This window comes from Haliotis rubra, unplaced genomic scaffold (genome assembly GCF_003918875.1).
Source record: "Haliotis rubra isolate DU_JTF1 unplaced genomic scaffold, ASM391887v1 Scf90, whole genome shotgun sequence".
NCBI classification, from domain to species: Eukaryota; Metazoa; Mollusca; class Gastropoda; order Lepetellida; family Haliotidae; genus Haliotis; species Haliotis rubra.
The window spans coordinates 1701259-1715572 of record NW_025767635.1 but is presented as its reverse complement, the minus strand read 5'-3'; the positions used below and the strand labels follow the sequence as shown (position 1 = coordinate 1715572).

At 42.4% G+C, this 14314-nt stretch overlaps 1 protein-coding gene and 1 long non-coding RNA gene across 5 annotated transcripts in view; one reads left to right on the top strand and one right to left on the bottom strand.

The window, feature by feature from the left end:
* LOC124263967 (ADP-ribosylation factor-related protein 1-like) overlaps positions 1–9035 on the top strand; it is a 32516-nt gene extending 23481 nt beyond the window's left edge. For both annotated transcript variants that reach the window (XM_046698696.1, XM_046698697.1), the window contains exon 8: positions 8098–9035. In XM_046698696.1, the coding sequence (XP_046554652.1) occupies positions 8098–8188 (91 nt within the window). In that variant the 3' untranslated portion in view covers positions 8189–9035. The remainder of the gene's footprint in view (positions 1–8097) is intronic.
* Positions 9036–11326: 2291 nt separating this feature from the next.
* Positions 11327–12127, bottom strand: LOC124263930. Of its 3 annotated transcripts, none has more exons than XR_006894991.1 (4): positions 11913–12127; positions 11705–11809; positions 11423–11560; positions 11327–11378 (listed from the first exon to the last, which is right to left on the bottom strand). It is a non-coding gene; the product is annotated as an uncharacterized LOC124263930 (long non-coding RNA). The 3 variants fall into 3 exon arrangements; XR_006894992.1 differs by having other exon boundaries at positions 11423–11550; positions 11727–11809; XR_006894990.1 differs by having other exon boundaries at positions 11423–11515; positions 11727–11809.
* Positions 12128–14314: the final 2187 nt, after the last annotated feature.

Here is a 14314-nt window from a genome sequence, read left to right as displayed (position 1 = left end):
TAGCAGTCATCATGGTAGTCACAGCACAGTGCTGCATGTTCTGGGTCATCATGGTAGTCACAGCAGACAGTGGTGCATGTTCTGGGTCATCATGGTAGTCACAGCAGACAGTGGTGCATGCATCATGGTTCTGGGTGGGTCATCATGGTAGTCACAGCAGACAGTGGTGCATGTTCTCATGGTAGTCACAGCATGGTATGTCTGGGTCATCATGGTAGTCACAGCAGACAGTGCTGCATGTTCTGGGTCATCATGGTAGTCATGCTGCATGTTCTGGGTCATCATGGTAGTCACAGCAGACACAGTGGTGCATGTTCTGGGTCATCATGGTAGTCACGCAGACAGTGGTGCATGTTCTGGGTCATCATGGTAGTCACAGCAGACACGGTGGTGCATATTCTGGGTCATCATGGTAGTCACGGCAGACACAGTGGTGCATGTTCTGGGTCATCATGGTAGTTAATGCACTGAGAGGCACAAGCCTTTATGGGGGAATTTGTTCTGTGTTTAGGTTGTCAGAGAATCACTGTGAAACTTGGCAACTTCTCAAGATTGAAATAATCAGAAGGTGATAAGGTTTGTTTGGTTTAGGCTGGGGAATTAGTATTTCCAGTTTGAATAGCCAAGATGGAAACAGATAGGACATAGGTCTCTGATGTGTCATTACATGTGACAGGTGTGTTACACAACATGAGACAGGTGTGTTACCCGTAGGTCATAATGCAAGGCAAGTGTGTATGTTGTCTTCTTAGGTCAAAATACAAGGCAAGTGTGTATGTATGTGGGCATGTGTGCTAATTCATACTGAATGCATACTATACACCACAGTGATACTATACACCACAGGGATACTATATACCACAGTGATACTATACACCACAGTGATACTATACACCACAGGGATACTATACACCACAGGGATACTGTACACCACAGGGATACTGTACACCACAGTGATACTATACACCACAGTGATACTATACACCACAGTGATACTATACACCACAGTGATACTGTACACCACAGGGATACTGTACACCACAGTGATACTATACACCACAGTGATACTGTACACCACAGTGATACTATACACCACAGTGATACTATACACCACAGTGACAGTGATACTATACACCACAGTGATACTATACACCACAGTGATACTATACACCACAGTGATCACCACAGGGATACTGTACACCACAGTGATACTATACACCACAGTGATACTATACACCACAGTGATACTATACACCACAGTGATACTGTACACCACAGTGATACTATACACCACAGTGATACTGTACACCACAGGGATACTGTACACCACAGTGATACTGTACACCACAGTGATACTGTACACCACAGTGATACTATACACCACAGTGATACTATACACCACAGTGATACTATACACCACAGTGATACTATTTTGGTGTTATTATACACCACCCGGGTTCGATTCCTCACATGGGCACAATGTGTTAAGCCCATTTCTGGTGTCCCCCGCCGTGATATTGCTGGAATATTGCTAAAAGCGGAGTAAAAGTAAACACAGTCAGTCAGTACTATACACCACAGGGATACTATACACCACAGTGATACTGTACACCACAGTGATACTATTGTGGTGTTACTATACACCACAGTGATACTATACACCAGTGATACTGTACACCACAGGGATACTATACACCACAGGGATACTATACACCACAATGATATACTATACACCACAGTGATACTATACAACACAGTGATACTATACACCAGTGATACTGTACACCACAGGGATACTATACACCACAGTGATACTATACACCACAGGGATACTGTACACCACAATGATATACTATACACCACAGTGATACTATACACCACAGTGATACTATACACCACAGGGATACTATTGTGGTGTTACTATACACCACAGTGATACTATACACCACAGTGATACTATACACCACAGTGATACTATACACCACAGGGATACTGTACACCACAGTGATACTATACACCACAGGGATACTGTACACCACAGTGATACTATACACCAGTCATACTATACACCACAGTGATACTATACACCACAGTGATACTATACACCACAGTGATACTATACACCACAGTGATACTATACACCACAGGGATACTGTACACCACAGTGATACTGTACACCACAATGATATACTATACACCACAGTGATACTGTACACCACAGTGATACTATACACCACAGTGATACTATTGTGGTGTTACTATACACCACAGTGATACTATACACCACAGTGATACTGTACACCACAGTGATACTATACACCTCAGTGATACTATACACCACAGTGATACTATACACCACAGGATACTATACACCACAGTGATACTATACACCACAGTGATACTATACACCACAGGGATACTATACACCACAGTGATACTATACACCACAGGGATACTATACACCACAGGGATACTATACACCACAGTGATACTATACACCACAGGGATACTGTACACCACAGGGATACTGTACACCACAGTGATACTATACACCACAGTGATACTGTACACCCCTATACACCACAGGGATACTATACACCACAGGGATACTATTCACCACAGTTATACTATACACCACAGTGATACTATACACCGCTTTCTTTCTAGTCACTTGTAAGTTGTGGGGCGTGGTGGGCGAGCTGGCTAAGGCACCAGGCTAGTGATCCAGAGAGCTTGAGGTGTCGGGATTGAGCCCACCTGTGACCGAGTGTAAAAACCTTGGAGTCAACTTTATGTGCAGACTCTTTCAGTGTTGTCACAACCCCTAGTGTACAATACATAACCCTGTGCACTTAAAAGAACCCATGAATCCGTTGGTAAATGACCAGATGGTGGCCACATGAATACGTGCAAACACCTAGTTGCGGGTACCGCAACGTGCAGTAAACTTGGACAAAGTACTGTGACTATGTGTCCCAGTCCACCCAGCTGTGAATGGCTACCTCGTAAGGATGGGAAAGCCACATTAATTCGGTGCGCCTAGCAGCTGCAAGTGTTCTATGCTACCCAGGGATAATACGATGTGCCAGTTGAGTTTGACATCCAATGATCGAGGGAAAACAAGCGCCTTTGAGCAGCTGAGCTGGGCAGTGGTTGCTATACAAATATTAGCATATTGTATATTTAGCATATTAAGTTGAGAATACCTTTATATTATAGTTACTCATAAGCTTAGTGTATTCTAACTTTATAGTCTCTCTTCAGCTGAATATATTCTTGCTTTAAGGTAACTCGTAAGCCGAGTATCATGTAAGCCATGTATACTCTTACATTATGGTCACATGTTACATTTATGATGTAAGTCGAGTATACTCTTACATTATAGTCAAATTTAAGCAGAGTATAGTCTTACATTATAGTCACATTTAAGCAGAGTATACTCTTCCATTATGGTCACATTTAAGCAGAGTATACTCTTACATTATGGTCACATGTAAGCCAAGTATACTCCTACATTATAGACACATGTAAGCCAAGTATACTCCTACATTATAGTCACATGTAAGCCAAGTATACTGTTACATTATAGTCACATGTAAGCAGAATATACTCCTACATTATAGTCCCATGTAAGCCAAGTATACACCTACATTATAGTCACATGTAAGCAGAGTATACTCTTACATTATAGTCACATGTAAGCAGAGTATACTCCTACATTATAGTCACATGTAAGCCAAGTATACACCTACATTATAGTCACATGTAAGCCAAATATACCCTTACATTATGGTCACATTTAAGATGAGTATACTCTTACATCATAGTCACATGTAAGCCAAGTATACTCTTACATTATGTAATGCTGGTCTTCTACTAACTTGAGATGAGATGTGAGGCCAAAGTTCACTTCCCTTCTATGCCTCTTTTTTTTTAGGCAGCTGATTCTGGAACAAGCTCTTTGTAGATCTGTCCAGATCATTATGACTAAATCTGGTAAAGTGTAAACACATAGCAGAACTCCGACCGACAGGTTTATGTTCCACAGTTGAAACATTGTTCCACTGAGTACACTGGTCACATGCCACATCTGTTATATTTGCTGTAAGTCTCGAGGCAACCCCCCAACCACCCCTCCAATTTACATAACATAACGTATAACACTGCCTTGTAACAGTATATTCATACACAATAGTCTCTCGTAAGCCACATGTACTCGTACAATACTTGGAAGTTGAGTATACTCTTACATTAATATGTGTAAGCATAGGCTCTATTATTATGAACCATCCTAACGTTGGCTCTCCTACCTTGTCAATTATCACTTTTGTGTTTATATTTACATTACGCAATACATTAACATGAATTAGAGAATGCAGTGAAGTATGCATCAATTCTTGCAAAGCGCGCCATTGTTTATGAAGCTGAAGTTGAGGATAGAGCAACAACACACCCTGTAATCACTGTAAAGTGCTTTAGTTGAATAATAAAGTTGACGCTTGTTATGCAGGCTTCCAATAACTAGATAATGTGTCAGGCAGCTTGCCAAGTCCTCCTTTTTATGTGCTCATTTGATTGTCTATAACATTTGAAGTAGGATCTCGGATACCTAGATGTGTTCCCTTCCTCTACCTTTACACAGACAGTTTGATGGTTTAAATAGATAAGATTGCTATAGACACAAACAGTGTTCACTGTGTGCAACCGATGAGCACCATAACACACAACATAAGACCAGGTTCTGATCGTGTTTCGTCATATATTATTCCAGGAATAATTATAGTATTCTTATTTCAGTGTGATCAAAATGATCATATGACTTGATGTTAGTTAATAAAAATTACATCAAGAAGAACACACCAGTATAGTTGCTAAAAGCTTTGTCAGTTGAATTCCGGCTTGATGAGAGTTTAGAGAGAGAGCAGTAGATGTGAGGATTTCACCCTAGTTGAGAGAAGAGTTAGTGAACCCTGGTAGAGATATTAGGCAGTGGCCTCTGTTAAAGGGAAGGTAATAGCCCCTAGTTGAGGCAGTGGTCCTAGACGAGTAGGATGCAGTGGTCCTAATTGAAAAGGAGACAATGGTCCTAGATGAGGAGGCAGTGGTCCTAGTTCAGAAGGAGGCAGTGGTCCTAGTAGAGAAGGAGGCAGTGGTCCTACTAGAGAAGGAGGCAGTGGTCCTAGGTCAGAAGGAAGCAGTGGTCTTAGTAGAGAAGGAGGCAGTGGTCCTAGTTGAGAAGGAGGCAGTGGTCCTTGTTGAGAAGGAAGCAGTTGTCCTCGATAAGGAGGCAGTGGTCCTAGTAGAGAAGGAGGCAATCGTCCTAGTAGAGAAGGAGGCAGTGGTCCTAGTTGAGAAGGGAGGCAGTGGTCCTAGACGAGTAGGATGCAGTGGTACTAGTTGAGAAGGAGATAGTGGTTCTAGTTGAGAAGGAAGCAGTGGTCCTACTAGAGAAAGAGACAATGGTCCTAGATGAGGAGGCAGTGGTCCTAGTTCAGAAGAAGGCAGTGGTCCTAGTAGAGAAGGAGGCAGTGGTCCTAGATGAGTAGGAGACAGTGGTCCTAGATTATGGGGAGGCATTGGTCTCAGTTCATAAGGAGGAAGTGGTCCTAGATGAGAAGGAGGTAATGGTCCTAGATGAGGAGACAGTGGTCCTAGATTATGGGGAGGCAGTGGTCCTAAATTATGGGGAGGCATTGATCCTAGTTCATAAGGAGGAAGTGGTCCTAGATGAGGAGACAGTGGTCCTAGATAGATGAGAAGGAAGCGGTGGTCCTACTAGAGAAAGAGGCAGTGATCCTAGTTGAGAAGGAAGCAGTGGTCCTAGTAGAGAAAGAGGCAGTGGTCCTAGTTGAGAAGGAAGCAGTGGTCCTAGTAGAGAAGGAGGCAGTGGTCCTAGTTGAGAAGGAAGCAGTGGTCCTAGTAGAGAAGGAGGCAGTGGTCCTAGTAGAGAAGGAGGCAGTGGTCCTAGTAGAGAAGGAGGCAATCGGTCCTAGTAGAGAAGGGAGGCAATCGTCCTAGTAGAGAAGGGAGGCAATCGTCCTAGTAGAGAAGGAGGCAGTGGTCCTAGTTGAGAAGGGAGGCAGTGGTCCTAGACGAGTAGGATGCAGTGGTACTAGTTGAGAAGGAGATAGTGGTTCTAGCTGAGAAGGAAGCAGTGGTCCTACTAGAGAAAGAGACAATGGTCCTAGATGAGGAAGCAGTGGTCCTAGTTCAGAAGAAGGCAGTGGTCCTAGTAGAGAAGGAGGCAGTGGTCCTAGTTGAGAAGGGAGGCAGTGGTCCTCGTTAAGGAGGCAGTGGTCCTAGTAGAGAGGGAGGTAGTGGTCCTAGTTGATAAGGGAGGCAGTGGTCCTAGCTGAGAAGTAAACAGTGGTCCAAATTAATAAGGGCCTGGCTAGCTATTCTCGAAACGTTCGTAGCCCTACGAACTTCTTACCCATTCTTAACACATTGCCTACGATCAAAGTTAAGAATTCTTAGGGTTACGATCGTTTCGAGAATAAGGGCCTGTATTAGAAAGGCAAGGCAGCTGCCCTGTTTGAGAGATGAGGCAGTTGTTCCCATGTGATGGAGAGGCAGTTGTGTGTAGAGAGGGATACTTGATACCTGCTTATAACAGGTTTACATAAGACTTCACCCCAACACATGTTCCTATCTCCAGTCAAAATAACACGTGACTTACCTATGTTGAAGCCTCATTATTCCCTAGAGCTTCCCACTCTCCTGAACAGGTGTGTAGAGATTGCTCCCTAGGAAACTCGTTTCACATGATGTAGTGTCAACTCATTTAGAAAGGACTTGCTGAAACAAGCTATTCTGGATTGTGTGTAGTCAACATTGGACTAATTAAAGTTCAAACATAATCATTGTTTTGTAGACTTACAGTATAATATTTTGTCAACAATATTTATTCCTAGGTAGTTTTTTCTGGCGTATGTCCGTCATGTTGACATGCTGTGTCACCCCAGTGATACAGGTCAATGGCATGGTTACACTATCCCTCCTCCATTTAGTGGACCTCCAGGTTGGACTGGGCTGGCTTTCAAACATCATTGTGTAAAGAGGCAACGTAAATCCTGAGATGAACTATTCTTGAATAGAGGACAGTCATGCAACACAGTTCATTCCCTGGACACATGCGACAAAGCACTCACAAAAAATATATTATGGTTGTAATGCCATTGCAATATAAACAGAACCTACTCAGGCTTATTGGACGTGACTGCAAATGAAATTCCTCACAGCAATATTTGACTGCAAGTTCATTTTTAGGGTTATTGATCAAGCACAGACTAATTACACAGATAGTGCCTCTGTTTTACACACCACACTAAGTACACAGAAAGTGTCTCCGTTTTTACACACCACACCAATTGTAATGCAGAATGGTGCTAGGCAGAAACTGGGTACCAGATAGTAATAGAATGTAGTCTACGTTCTCCAAACACCCTCAGTCATAACACTAACAGGTTACCATGAAGTACTCCTTGATTTCCTATGTTTTTTTCTTTTTAAATCTCATAATCCTATTTTCAACTAATCAGACACACTCTTTTATGTTTTCCCATTACCCATTGTCTACCTTTGTTAGACTTACAAAATTGTAAGAACCTGAACTATTTGCAAATTGAATGAAATGAGATGGAAGTGATGTGCACTGGGACCACTCTCTATTTGAAGTGTCCCGAGCAGTATTTTGATTACCACAAAACACGTCCAAATACCAGCTGAGCTCAGACTCCATTAGAGACTCTGAACTTGCAGCATTCCAATAATTTATGTTTTGTTTTATGTGGCCAAGGCCCACGTGTTTGTCTAGTTTGACCTGTAACACTGCATCCTAATAAAGGTGCTACTAAAGATGGACTAGGTTCCCAACACTCTGTGCCAGTTGTAACAGTTGAGGCTGGAACAATACATGTCCTCGCTGATAAAGTTGCATCATTCTCTGATGGCGACCACTGCTCATGCTGGCACAGGTTTAAACTGCTGTAACCAATGGAAGTCTATTGCAAGTATATTGCTGACTGGAGCACAAAACATTATTCACTCAGAGTGAATGTGGAGCTGGTGGTAAGCTGTCTGTTTTGTATTTTGCAGGGACGGTGTCAATGAGGGAATCCACTGGCTGGTGGAGAGCATCAAGAAAAACAGTATACAGAGACCCCCAACCCTGAAGGAGATTACCTGACCCCCTCATGACTGGAGGGGTGGGGCTATCTTGTACAGAGGGGTGGGGCTATCCTGTACAGAGGGGTGGGGCTATCCTGTACAGAGGGGATGGTAATACAGTAGAGTTTGTCACACTGCAGCTCAACTGAGGGTATCAAGCTTGTCTTCTGGTTCATAGCTAGCACCATTAAGATGGTTTTAACACAATGAAGAACTGGCCGTATGTCTTCTCATTACTGCTTCCATATCTTACTGACGTGCTACGTCCACATCATGTACAGCTGTACACCCCATGGGGGAGCACACATAGGCCTGGGTCTGTTGTCAGTATGAGTAACATGTTCAAGACCTTACTAGGACTTTTAGTTCTTCTGTCCCGTAGAATATTATGTTGTCTGCTTTTTGCGGGAGAACTGTTACCTTTGTGTTTTTGAAATGTGTCACTCTTACTATCAGTAACAAGTTATCCTGTTATTCCAGGATAATCATTAGAACTGTCACTGTAAGCAGAAACATTAATTATGGCTGCAGCATACAGTACCCTGACATTAACATACAGGGGGACATGTGCCTGGCCTGGGGCTCAGTCCTCTCATAACCCTGGGCTGCCACATAGCTGCAGCACAGTACCCTGACATTGACAGAATGGGGGACATGTGCCTGGTCTGGGGCTCAGTCCTCTCATAACACTGGGCTGCCACATAGCTGCAGCACAGTACACAGACGGACTTACAGTCAACAGACGAGGGTCTTTCAACAGCTCATTCCTGGTGCTGCCAGCATGGAACTGGAGAACACTCACTCAGCTGGTTCATTACTATAGTTGATGTCAATACAACAGTAGACGAACGTTTAATCACAGAAAATATATAATATTGATAGAAGTAGAGAACTCAGTTTTAATAGTAAAGGATCTCCAGTGAGATAGGAGATGCTGAACCTGTGCAAAGTCTCATATACTATTCACACTTTGCTAAGGATCAAATCACTGATTCAACAGAAAGCTATAATGTGGGGTCTAATTTGGTTTAAATATCTAAGCTTATTGTAAGCATGGATCCTAGGTTTCAGTATGTCACTGCATCTTGTGGATCCCATACCTAATATTGACAATTGTTGTGTACTTGTCAATGACTCATTCCATGATTTGCAAAATGGTTGATTGGTTCCATGAAAACTATTTTTATGGTTACTCATGTATCAAGTGCATAAGGTTAGATTAAAGTGGCTGTTTGCCTAAAGAAGGGTTACCTACCATATTATTATTTATCCAGTTTTAAATGGATACAATTTCAAATTATAACTCTATGTTTAAGTAAAGTTGGGAATTTTTGTGATCCTTAGCAAAGTGTGAGTAGTATACATTCATTATTTAGACAATGTAACATTACAGTAAGACTGACTTGATGGGAAATGTAAAGTTCATAAACTGAGATAGACTTTAATCTACATTGCAGGGGGTATATGATATCGATCATATTGTTGTGTTAGGATATGTTTTAACCTTGTGTCTTTAAAACACTCTTACCACAAATACAATTCATAACATTGGAACAATGTTTAGGACTGTCATTCAGTGCATATGTGTTCCTGATTGACAATTTCAGGTGTTCTTAGTGACGTGGGAAAGTATATGGGTTGACTGGAGGGACAGTTTCAGGTGTTCTTAGTAAAGTGGGAAAGTATATGGGTTGACTGGAGGGACAGTTTCAGGTGTTCTCAGTAAAGTGGAAAAGTATATGGGTTGACTGGAGGGTCAGTTTCAGGTGTTTTAGTAAAGTGGGAAAGTATATGGGTTGACTGGAGGGACAGTTTCAAGTGTTTTAGTAAAGTGGGAAAGTATATGGGTTGACTGGAGGGACAGTTTCAAGTGTTTTAGTAAAGTGGGAAAGTATATGGGTTGACTGGAGGGACAGTTTCAAGTGTTCTTAGTAAAGTGGGAAAGTATATGGGTTGACTGGAGGGACAGTTTCAGGTGTTCTTAGTAAAGTGGGAAAGTATATGGGTTGACTGAAGGGACAGTTTCAAGTGTTTTAGTAAAGTGGGAAAGTATATGGGTTGACTGAAGGGACAGTTTCAAGTGTTTTAGTAAAGTGGGAAAGTATATGGGTTGACTGGAGGGACAGTTTCAAGTGTTTTAGTAAAGTGGGAAAGTATATGGGTTGACTGGAGGGACAGTTTCAAGTGTTTTAGTAAAGTGGGAAAGTATATGGGTTGACTGGAGGGACAGTTTCAGGTGTTCTTAGAGAAGTGGTAGGGTATAAGGATTGATTTGAAGCTGGCAGATCCTGCTGGCCTGAATGACTATGGTTTGTGCCAGGTTGCCCCTGGATCACACCTGCCTGGCTCTCACGCGCTCTCTTCATACAGCCAATTCTGTGGACATCTAAGAGTGTTTACTAACTTAGATAAATATCTGCGAACAATTTCTATGGTTATTTATAAGCATTTGAAACACTAGGTCATTTCAGCATAAATTCATGGGTTCAAGACTCACTGACAAGACCTTAGCAAGTCCAACGGTGCTGTCATCTGCCAAGTTGGATAACCTGTTAACTCAGGCAGTAATGGCTTCCAACGGTGCTGTCATCTGCCAAGTTGGATAACCTGTTAACTCAGGCAGTAATGGCTTCCAACGGTGCTGTCATCTGCCAAGTTGGATAACCTGTTAACTCAGGCAGTAATGGCTTCCTAGTCTGAGAGACACTCACTAGTGTAAGACATCTAAAGAAGGTGGAAGCCGGTGTTAACTAGTCAACATGTTTATTTGGAGCACATTCGGGGGAAGCCATGAACATCACAATAGCAGTAGGGCTCTGATGTAACCAGCCTTTGTTATGCTGATGTCTGTACATGGGGCCAGAATAGATTCATAGAGCTCATCACCAACAGAACTTCCCACCTCACATGGTTGCGTTTGTTGCATGTTGATGTTCGAGACATCTTTTTCTTTAAAAGTAATCACTTTGTACAAATACTTCAGAAGAAACAGATGATATCTGCTTATGGATTTCTACAGCTGTAACCTTAGCTGCTATAACAGTATTAGATTTAAATGACTGTACCCCAAGGCTGTAAACACATCAGGTCTTGCTCCATCAACATGTCCGCACACGTGCTGACTAGCCCTGGGACCCCCTCCAGTCACCCTCTATAATTCTAAACATGGACCCCCTCTGTCACCCTCTATAAGCCTAAACATGGACCCCCTCTGTCACCGTCTATAATTCTAAACATGGACCCCCTCTGTCACCTCTATAAGCCTAAACGTGGACCCCCTCTGTCACCTCTATAAGCCTAAACGTGGACCCCCTCTGTCACCCTCTATAAGCCTAAACGTGGACCCCTCTGTCACCCTCTATAAAGCCTAAACGTGGACCCCTCTGTCACCCTCTATGTCACCCTCTATAATTCTAAACGTGGACCCCTCTGTCACCCTCTATAATTCTAAACATGGACCCCTCTGTCACCCTCTATTATTCTAAACATGGACCCCTCTGTCACCTCTATAAGCCTAAACGTGGACCCCTGTCACCTCTATAAGCCTAAACGTGGACCCCTCTGTCACCCCTCTATAAGCCTAAACGTGGACCCCCTCTGTCACCCTCTATAAGCCTAAACGTGGACCCCCTCTGTCACCCTCTATAATTCTAAACATGGACCCCCTCTGTCACCCTCTATTATTCTAAACATGGACCCCCTCTGTCACCTCTATAAGCCTAAACGTGGACCCCCTCTGTCACCTCTATAAGCCTAAACGTGGACCCCCTCTGTCACCCTCTATAAGCCTAAACGTGGACCCCCTCTGTCACGTCTTCCTTGTACATACCAGTGTTTATTTATTGTCAAGTCAGTCAGTGTCGCTATATATTCGGGTTTCCATGGTTACTGTACATAGACACCACAGACAAGAAACAGGACAAAAAAGAAGGATAAAAAAAAGCGCCTCACTCAAAAAGTCCATGCTCTGGAACATTACTCCCTCAAGATGTTTTTACAATTAATTCTGTTTAGGTACCAAGTTGCATATATCTTGCTAGGATCATCCCTGTGGGTTTAGTGGCTGATGAAAGTAAAGTGTAGACATCATTTCTTGTATTGTATTTTGGGGAAACTGTAAATACATTGACTGGAGGAATAATCCCTTTCACAGACACTGACTATGAAAAAGACCTTCAAGCATTTGTTTCTTCCACGCAATGTGAAAGGGTTCTCCTGAGGTGTAATGGCCATTTCTAGAATGTTTTCAAGCTGCTTTTGTTGAAGTGTTTGTGTTCTTCTAGAACTATTTATTTCTGTATATATGAGTATACATTGTGTAGTGAAGAAAACTACTGTCACTGAGAATGTATCATGATGTATGTAATGCCTGAGTGCGTGATATCTCGTGTCCCACATTATCTCCTGCATTGTAAAGTGTATAACATTGTATATATGTGTGTAGTAATGACTGTGTAGTTGTTATTGTATATATCGGCTGACAAGCCACACACGTTCCTATGCCATGTATCTAGAGCTGGTCCATCACTGATTAAAACTTGCTATGGTGAAGGAAAATGATCTTTGTTTGTGTTGAACATTAATCTTTATTTTAGTTTAAGTAATGTTTCATTGTCACAGATTTAAACGTGGTTGTTTTGTTTTGCAAAGGCTCTCAGTGTTATTGATGTGATTGATGAGAGCCATTGTGAGATGCAGCAATACTTGCTCAATAGGCTGGGGATGATTCATTGACAGGAGATACAGCACTCATCTTGGCCTTGCGTATGGATTAAAAGAATTCCACCTGAAGCATTATTAAATTGGATTACAAACTTCAAACTTTTGAAATGGCTGCAGATGTGCAGCTATTTTGACATTTCTGGATGTAGGAAATATTGATTTTTGTGGGTAGACATTGAGAAGGGGCCTCCGTGGACTGAGTGTATAGCCAAACTCAGGACGACAGGGCATGAACTGCCTCTGACTGATTCCAGCAGCATGTGGTAATTTCATCCCACCGAAGACTGCAGCCACCCACTAGATATACCCCTATATTTAGACAAGATCAAGTTACTGTAGCCACCCACTAGATATACCCTATATTTAGACAAGGTCAAGCTACTGTAGCCACCCACTAGATATACCCCTATATTTAGACAAGATCAAGCTACTGTAGCCACCCACTAGATATACCCCTATATTTAGACAAGATCAAGCTACTGTAGCCACCCACTAGATATACCCCTATATTTAGACAAGATCCAGCTACTGCAGCCACCCACTAGATATACCCCTATATTTAGACAAGATCAAGCTATTGTAGCCACCCACTAGATATACCCCTATATTTAGACAAGATCAAGCTACTGTAGCCACCCACTAGATATATACCCAAGATCAAGCTATATTTAGACAAGATCAAGCTACTGTAGCCACCCACTAGATATACCCCTATATTTAGACAAGATCAAGCTACTGTAGCCACCCACTAGATATACCCCTATATTTAGACACTAGATATCAAGCTACTGTGGCCACCCACTAGACATACCCCTATATTTAGACAAGATCAAGCTACTGCAGCCACCCACCCACTAGATATACCCCTATATTTAGACAAGATCAAGCTACTGCAGCCACCCACTAGATATACCCCTATATTTAGACAAGATCAAGCTACTGTAGCCACCCACCAGATATACCCCTATATTTAGACAAGATCAAGCAACTGTAGCCACCCACTAGATATACCCCTATATTTACCCACTAGACAAGATCCAGCTACTGCAGCCACCCACTAGATATATATATTTAGACAAGATCAAGCTACTGCAGCCACCCACTAGATATACCCCTATATTTAGACAAGATCAAGCTACTGTAGCCACCCACTAGATATACCCCTATATTTAGACAAGATCAAGCTACTGTAGCCACCCACTAGATATACCCCTATATTTAGACAAGATCAAGCTACTGTAGCCACCCACTAGATATACCCCTATATTTAGACAAGATCAAGCTACAGAAGCGTTTTGTGCTTGGCTTGGGTGACCATTCCATGAAAGAGACACAGGCTAATGCTGAAGGTCGTCCATTACAGAAGTACACACTCTGTGAATGGTGCCACTCATGACGTCCTGGCTCATTGATCGTGTCATGT